Source organism: Mustelus asterias, chromosome 8 (genome assembly GCF_964213995.1).
Source record: "Mustelus asterias chromosome 8, sMusAst1.hap1.1, whole genome shotgun sequence".
Lineage (NCBI taxonomy): Eukaryota > Metazoa > Chordata > Chondrichthyes > Carcharhiniformes > Triakidae > Mustelus > Mustelus asterias.
In genome coordinates, this window is record NC_135808.1 from 101,753,191 (window position 1) to 101,762,027 (window position 8,837).

Consider the following 8,837-nt stretch of genomic DNA (forward strand, 5'->3'; position numbering starts at 1 on the left):
TTGCAAACAGACATACTTGATCTCTGCCTGTTGCCAGGAAGATAGATGGAGTCAGTAGCTAAGTAACAGAATTTAGTGCGGGGCCTGAAAACAATGGCTTCAGTCTTCCAGACATGTAATTGGAGGAAGTTTATACTCATCCCAGTACTGGGCATCAGATAATATAGATAACTTGGTGACAGTGGAGGAATTGAGAGGTTGCAGTGAGGCAGAGCTAGCTGTTGTCAGTACACATGTGAAGATGAACACTGTGCATTTGGATAATAAAACAGAGAAGATTTAGTTTCTAGATATAGTAAATATTAAACTATATAATATATATATATCTAAATCCACTAAATGCAAATAACTAGTTAATCCTGAGCAAGATGGCAAATATTCATGTCACTCTGAGAGCACTGTACAAGGCTGAGTAGAATAACTTGTCATAAACAATTTCATTTCAGCACATATTTCATTACTGAAGAAGATGAAAACCTTCCTCACTACGATGAGAAGACCTGGTTTGTAGGAGCTATTAATCGAACACAAGCTGAAGATTTGCTTCGAGGGAAATCAGATGGTGCCTTCCTAATCAGGGAAAGCAGTAAAAAGGGCTGCTACGCCTGCTCTGTGGTGTAAGTATCAGGTTTTGTTTTAAAGGAGGCATGTTTATGGCTTACGAAAATCCCATTGTTGATGCCATGTTGAGTCAATATTTTTTCTATCATTGGTCTTTAAATTACAGCCATGTATACAGGTTGTAATGTTGTTTGAAGAAATTTCGAGTAGGAATTTATTTGGAACCTATACCATTGGCTATTTACAAATGTAAATTTTCAAAATTAATGCAAATCCCAAGTTGCAGTAGATGCAGTGTGGTCAGTCCATTGAAGCACTTCTTATGGTATCTCTTCCTTTTAATTCCCGTTTCCTGTCCATTGTCTTACCAATAATCATCCTACATTACACAGATTTATTGTCACTCAGTTGGCTGGTGTAAAAGAAAAGCAAGGCAACACAGTACAAGGTTAGGCACAAATCGTTGGGTGAGGGGTTGGAGCAGAGTTCCCCAAAACAGGATTGGTCAGTGAATAGAACACAGTGAGACATGTATGAACTATCCAGTTTCAAGGGAGAAACCACAAAACAAGTTATGAGTTGTTGATTGAGGCAATGAATGATACGAGCATTAGGTGGAAAAGGTGAGGAATGTACTGGAGTCAGATCCTAGCTTTAGCGTTTTCCTTTTCTAGGTGAGATAGAGGTATCTTAAAAATGTTATAGATATATTGTGATTTCCTATTCCCTGTTGTTCCGTGAAGCTCCTTTTCCCTTGGGCAGACATTTCTTTTCTAATTTTATTTTCACTCATCCAGTTTCTACAGCTTGGGGCCAGACCAAGGGCAGAGCTCATCCTATGGGAAGCTCGCACTTCAGAACTGGTACCAAGGGATACATTGAAGGCTCTTTGTCTACAAGGCCTGGCACATGACCAGTACTCTGTGGGACAGACTGAACAGTTCGATATGCTTCAGAAGGGATGATTGTGTTGAAAAAGAATGCCTTTCTGCTGCATTCACAATAAACTACAGTAAAAATCCAAATTCTCACCGCCTCAAAGAATTAAAGCAGTCTTTCTTCTGGGAGGAGAGACCTTGGTGGCACTTTGACCAGCTGCATGGATAAGCTTCTATTTATAGTTGCCAAAACACCAAATGGGCAAAAGCTTAAGGGAGATTTTTTTTCTTAATTCGGAGGCTGTCCAAAATAAGCCACCACATGAAGGAGACATAATGGAAAACAGCTGGATTTAAATGGTATCTAAATCCTTTTAAGAATTGAAATCAGCTTTGCTAAATATTCAAAGTGCAGACAAATCATGATGAAAACATTAGTTTCCTAAGAAATAGTAAATTTTGATTCGGATCTCTAAACTTTTTAAATTAAAAGGCTATTTTTCTAAACAGTTTGGGCAGAGGGTAGCCTGTTAGTGTAAAAATGATCAAATACTGAAGTATCAATGTTTGGAAGCAGTTGCAAGGGAATCGAGACTAAATACATTCATGGAAGTGAAGATGATGCTTTAAAGTGTAAGTGAGACAACTCTTTTTTTGTGCAGTATAAGTCGTTGTACTTACAGTCTAAGGCAGCAAAATAATTCCAAATTTTCAAACATTTGATCTATAAACCATACTAAGAAGCTGAACCTGGTTTTATTAAAAGTAAGAAAGTGGTATCATTAAGTTTTTAAATACTAGGAAGGGAATCTGAAAGTGACTTTTCCTGGTTCATAATTTCTACACAAAATTAAAGAATATATGTGCAGGCTAATGTGGCCGCATTTTTAACTTAAATGTTTTCAGGTAAGTGGTTCTTTTCATCATGTTGCTTCTTACCTGCATATTTGATTTATTATTGTCACATGTATTAGTATACAGTGAAAAATATTGTTTACAGGCAAAGCATACTGTACATAGAGGAGGAGAGGATAGTGTTACAGTCATAGCTAGGGTTGTGAAGGTAACTTAATGCGAGGTAGATCCATTCAGAAGTCTGATGGCAGCAGGGAAGAAACTGTTCTTGAATCTATTTGTATGTGTCCTCAGACCTTGTGTATCTTTTTCCCAATGGAAGAATGTGGAAGAGAGTATGAACAGGGTGTGTGGGGTCCTTGATTATGCTGGCTGCTTTTCTGAGGCAGCGGGAAGTGTAGACTGGGTGGAAAAGGAATTAGAAAGGAGTAGTTAGGTGAGCAAGAGAGAAAGTCAGAGTGTAAATTGTCCTCTGTCTGCAATGAGCATCTTCTAGATATGGAGCAGGGTTGGCCCTCTGATTAAATCATCTGTTCCCATGGGAATGGTGTGTGGACAGAGTAAGCGTTTTAACAACACCAGGTTAAAGTCCAACAGGTTTATTTGGTAGCAAATACCATTAGCTTTCGGAGCGCTGCTCCTTCGTCAACTCCGCTCCGAAAGCTAATGGTATTTGCTACCAAATAAACCTGTTGGACTTTAACCTGGTGTTGTTAAAACTCTTACTGTGTTCACCCCAGTCCAACACCGGCATCTCCACATCATGGTGTGTGGAACAGGGTTGAGAGATAATCTTATAAAGCTGGGGGGGGGCAATGACAAATGCTGAAGAATAAATATGATTTATATACTAAGGAGTTTACTTTAGGTATGATTACAAGAAACGTTTATCTAAATGCAGTATTTCAGATATCCATTTAAAATGTATTTGTTAAATTTAGTTGTTATATCTACTGTTAGAAATTTTTAAAAGGCCTGAAATGTTGCATTTCAACCGTTGTTAACTGCCTTGTAGTCAACTCGCTGGCCTTGAATCAAAACAAGCTGTTTGCCTAATGTGCTGTCATAAGACTTTGTCTCTTTCTAACAATTGCTTGCATCTCCCCTTGCAGCGCTGATGGAGAAGTGAAGCACTGCGTGATTTACAGCACGCCAAGGGGTTATGGATTTGCCGAACCTTACAACTTGTACAGCACTCTTAAAGACCTGGTGCTGCATTACCAACAAACTTCACTGGTCCAGCACAATGACTCTCTGAATGTGAGACTGGCCTACCCCGTCTACAGCCAGATGCCCTCTCTGCGCAGATGAATGTTTGAGTCGGCAGTGGCAGATTACAGAACACTGAGGGCATTGTACTGGCTGCTTTTGCACAGTGAGTACAGGATATGAACAGGACAGTGGCGTACTCAAGAGTTCAGGTGACCTGGTGCTACCTAAACTCCAACTGTGACTTTGTTTTTTTGCTTTTATTTCAGTCACAGAGAAACACAAAAAAACTGGAAATGTATCTTTTTTTTTGGTTTTTGTTTTGGTGTCATTCGTGTGGAGCTGAAACTCAAGTCCAAACAGTCTGGTGCTGATGGCTCTAGGCTATTCATCGTGAGAGTTTAAAAATCTCCTAACTTTCAGATGTTCTTTTTCATGGAACAGCCAGTAAGAACTCTGTTAGTCTTAACTTCAGATCTCAACAACATCTAGCGCAACTCTTGACAGGAGCACCCAATGTATGAAGAAGACCTCTTTGCATTTTTAGTTTAGTCAACGTATTCTTCTTGAACTAGACTTGACCAGATTATCTGATTTCTTTCACTTGTTGGAGGACACTGAACTCTGTGAAAGAAGACCAAAGGCATTCAGGAGAGCTTCTGACAAAAAAAAGTTTAAAACTGGCAAAATTTGAAAAAAAAAGTTGCACAAAGGGTCATTTTCAATGTACTGGAGTACAAATTTAAAAAAAAGAAATACAAATAAAGAACATTTTATGGCTTCTGTGACTCTAGAGCTCTTCACAAAAAAAATTAACCAAAATGAAAAGACCGGGACATCTTTTGATGTTGGTTTTAGCACTTGATGTTCAGTCAGATGTCTGCAGCTGCACATATTTACACCAAAATGTTAGTGTTTTTTAATGGAAACATGAATACATGATAACATAAATCAAAAATTTTGCAATTTTACTTTGACTTGTCACATTCAACCCAGAAGGTGAGCATCATAACATTGTTGTAAGGACGCGAGTACTTTAAAGCTTCTTAGAATTAGACAATGGAGGGGGCGGCTGGGGAATAATCTTGTTTCATTGTTTGAAAGACAGTGCAATTTGTAATTCTTCTGGATGGCAAAGAGAGACCCTGTGGCTTAAAGGAGCTGAAATTGGAGTGAAGGGGTTAAATTAATGATTATTTCTGTGGAAAACATAAACTCAGTTAGATAATCCTTTGTACTTCTGGAATTCAGTCTGTTCAATATGACTTTTGTTATATTCCAATTTTTGGGGGGGAAAGTGGGGAGAAATCTTTAAAGGTTCTGTGAACAGCGTTATTTTAAATGGTGTAAGACAGTACTTTCTAAATCCACTGAACATCCTCCCTGGAATGTCATGGTTTGAGAATATTGTTTGTCCAGGAAATAAGCATGATGCATTTTGTGCAGTTCAAAAAAAATCTGCAGATTTAAAAATAAGATGGCAGCTAGTTTTTCCAGTACTAGTCTTGCTTTCTTGAATCTGATCTTTTTCAAATACTTTTTTCAGATCTGGAATGTTAGCAGGCGATCCATAATATTTTCACAAACGGACAAAGTGATTGTCTTTTTCCTTTTGCCAAACATCTACAAGGCCTCGCACCAGTTACTTCTGTTTTCTACAGTAAGGCAGGACATGGTCCTCTTTTCTCTCTTCCTGCTCCCCTGATACAACCGTTGAAATTTTCATGCCCTTTTTGTTTATTCCACAGATGTAAAAACTAATGACCTCTGTGAAAAATGTCATTCATTTGAAAATTAGGCCTTGAAGTATGAGCAGACTAGGGTGTGTTCTGTGCACTTCTAATTCTGTTCCCAGACGATGAGGAATTTATCGAACATGGGTGGATAATTAGGATTTTTTTTTACGCCATCCAGATGCGATTGATTTTTTAAAGTATGTAGCGGCTTTGATATTATCGCAGACACCTGGTACACGATATGTTAACAGTGAACTTGACGGAAGTAAATGCACCCTGAGGCCTCGAGGGCCAAAGGAGTTCAATGAAACATTGCCATTTTATTTTGTGAGGGTCTCTGTTCAACTGCAGACCGTGGCCAAAATGGAAGCAGCTTTTTAATTCTTCACTGTGCACAAACTAGTGCTGGTGCTTATCCAGCGTGTATTAATGGTGCGGCTGTAACTGTGGCCCGCTCACTAAAAGCTCTTTTCTCCGTACTTGAGCAATCCTATTTCTGTTATTGAATGAATGTTTTTTTTTGTACTGATAAAGTGAATCAGACCCTAGAATGGAGTTGAACATTGTATGTTTTCTGCATTCACCGGACGTGGGTCGTGTTGGGGGAGGGATGGGTGGGGTAGGTACTTGGAAAAGGATTGAACTGCAAATATTGGAAGCACTATGAAGCATTCTGATAAACTTTTAAGTGTTTTTGCTAATATTTCAAAGTTGGCTTTTTTAAAAATGGGTAGTTTATACTTTACCCATTCCTGAGAGAGCCTTTTTTTTTAAAGTACTAAGGCTGGGTAATTTAGTCATTTTTAAGAAATGTTTAATATCAGACATTGTGCAAATTGAGCGCTATTTGGGAAGTTGTAGGAATATTGATTCTTTATAGTGATGACGAGGATGCCATCTTGTGGTTTTAGCCTCCCCCCACCCCGTTTGTGGATCAGCCCTGGCTGTATTACTAAGACCTCTATGCATAAAGCACTTTGTGGTGGGAGGTGTACTCTCATTGGATGCTTTTGGGGGGGGGAAGTGAAATCAACAGGAAGAATAATCCTGCTCATCATCAATGCACTTGGAGTCTGTCAAAGCTTACGTTATTCTCCAGACTGTCCAGCCCTTGCAGCTACTGATAGGCAGGAAGACTGAAAACGAAAATATAATGAAGAAATGGGGATGGGGCAATGTCATGAGAGTTTAAAAATTCCAGTTGATAGATTTTGTTTCGTAAGGTGATAAAATTGACTGCAGACTTGTGTACACACAATATCTGTGTATTGTTTAATTGGGATAATTAGAAAAGGCTGCATTAAAATTAAATTGACAATTTTTGCCCTGATTTTTCAGATCAGTAGATTTGATTTATTATTTAAGTAAATTCTCTTGTTCGTACGTAATAGCCAACAATTAAACAAAGTTTGAAAGCATCTTAGTCTAAGGGCTTAAATATCTCTCATTTTTTGATCTGTAATTTTTGGAGTTGGTGATTACTCCCTTTTTCCCTGAGTGACCTTTTCTCTTTTGTTTTAAATTTCCCCACCCCTGCATGATCTGACCTCTCCAAGTATCCTCTGAAGTGGAAGGACGGGTCAATGTCTTTCCTGACTTTGCAGCACCTTTTTTATGGCTGTTGAGGTGGGTGAGGAGGAGGAGGGAATGTAAAATGGAGTATTTGCCAGCATCGCATCTCATTCCAGGTTGCATTCTGATATTTCCTTTTGAACAAAGATAAGTGTCATGCTTGACAGCTTAGTGCAGGGAGGATCTGTTAAAAGGCATCTTGAATCTATTTATATAAAACTTGTAATGAAAATTTTTAAGAACTGGAATATCCTAGTGTTTCACTCCTGGCTAGGATTAAATGTCTAGATTGATGAAATTTCTCCAGTAGTAATCACTGAGTGGGAAGCTGGGAGTGGAGTGGTACAAAGTAATATTGAACCCTTCCTTTTGAATTGGTGTTTTACTGGAAACATTCAAGGAGATTCATCGCTGCAGAAAATGTGGTTTACGAACTGCATTCAATTCCTTGACACAATGTATTTTACCTGTATGCGATTGAAGTTACCCTGAGAGTTTAGCTTTTCCAGAGTAGTCGGGGGAGAATTGTTCAACTTGTGGCATTGTTTGTAGGGATATGGTCGAAGAATCATGTCCCTTCACCCACAGACTGGACTTCTCAATGCTGTTTTAAAAAAATGTATTTTTTCTTTTGAAAGTGAATTTTCCAGAACCATCGTCATTCAATGAACGTAAACAAATCTTTAATTAAAAACCAAAGGGGATGAAATTAAGAGGCGCAGTATGTTATGTGGCAATTGTTCACCCTTTCACCTCCAGGGTCTCAGTTTAAATTTGGTGCACACTGTTAGTTAAGCACTCTTGTGTCTGCAAAGGCCCCAAGTAAAATGACAAAATTGCCCACCAACTGGCACTAATTTGATTAGTGACTTGGGCCTGAAAGATGATTTTCAGTATTGGAAGTGAAATTAATTAAAATTTCAGATTGATAACATAGCAAGTTGATGAAGAAGAACTAGTAAGGCCAAGCAAAAGGAGCTTTACTCTGCATCCGCCTTTTAAACCTGACTAGGGACTGCTTGATGCTGATAGTGTGACAGCAATGGGAAACAGTGTTTAGCCTCTATTGATATCTATGCTATTAAGCACAAAATGTAATGGGGGAGAAAAATTGTCCAAACAACCCTACGTGGTTTAATAATGCGCTGAGTTTTTAAATAATACCATGTATGACTATTATTTCCCTCGCCAAGATTGCTCGTTTGTGGCATTCAATCAGTTGGTCGTGTATATAATGCAGGGCCTGATAAAATGACTGATAAAGGACTGAGATTGGTTGGAGTCAGTAGATCATCCTTAACCAAAAGAGCAAAATGATACTGTTGTAACTACAGTACTAAACAATCTTAAATATTGAAAATGCTAAATTCTAACTGAGTCGCAGCAATATTTCCCCTCACCTTCATAGTGAGTGCATCAAGCTCTCCAAATTGGTTAGAAATTTGAGACAATATGCTACTGTATGACTGTTATTTCCACATCCCAACAATAGAATAATGTCTCTGACTTCAATCCATTGTAACCTTTCCAGGTTACTAATTTGTCGTTGAATTTGAAAATAGTGTTGAATTTAGCTCATGTCCATTAAATTGAGGCTGTCCAAATTTAATTCAGTTGCACTTTGAGCTGTTGGACTCTGAACACCAATTCCAGGTTTGATTTTGGAAGGTGAAGAGGCAAGAAGTAAATTTGCATATCTTACTGCATCACCATCCGCTGGTAACTAAGCTCTCGTAGTAGTTGTTTTTCCAACACTTATGGAGAAAGCACATTATTTGTAACAAGTTGATGACAAAGATTTCCCAGCCTTAGTAGAAACTCTTTATTTTTGAGCAACACCGCGGTTTCAATGCCATAGTCACCAATTGTTAATTTAAAGTGTTCCGAGATTATTTTTTTAATGCCTTTTAGTCAGTATTGCACATTTTTATTTTAAGAAAAGCTAGATGCGGCAAAGTGTGCTTTCAAGTTCTTTTTACGAACACTTTAAAGACAAAGTTCTATCCTGATGATACTTGCTTTATTT

The 8,837-nt window shown here is 38.2% G+C and overlaps 1 protein-coding gene across 5 annotated transcripts in view; it reads left to right on the top strand.

Moving 5' to 3' along the window:
* The window catches only part of pik3r3b (phosphoinositide-3-kinase, regulatory subunit 3b (gamma)), a 549,621-nt gene extending 545,337 nt beyond the window's left edge, over window positions 1-4,284 (top strand). For all 5 annotated transcript variants that reach the window (XM_078218604.1, XM_078218605.1, XM_078218606.1 and 2 more), the window contains 2 exons: window positions 447-617; window positions 3,407-4,284. In XM_078218604.1, the coding sequence (XP_078074730.1) occupies window positions 447-617; window positions 3,407-3,605 (370 nt within the window). In that variant the 3' untranslated portion in view covers window positions 3,606-4,284. The remainder of the gene's footprint in view (window positions 1-446; window positions 618-3,406) is intronic.
* Window positions 4,285-8,837: the final 4,553 nt, after the last annotated feature.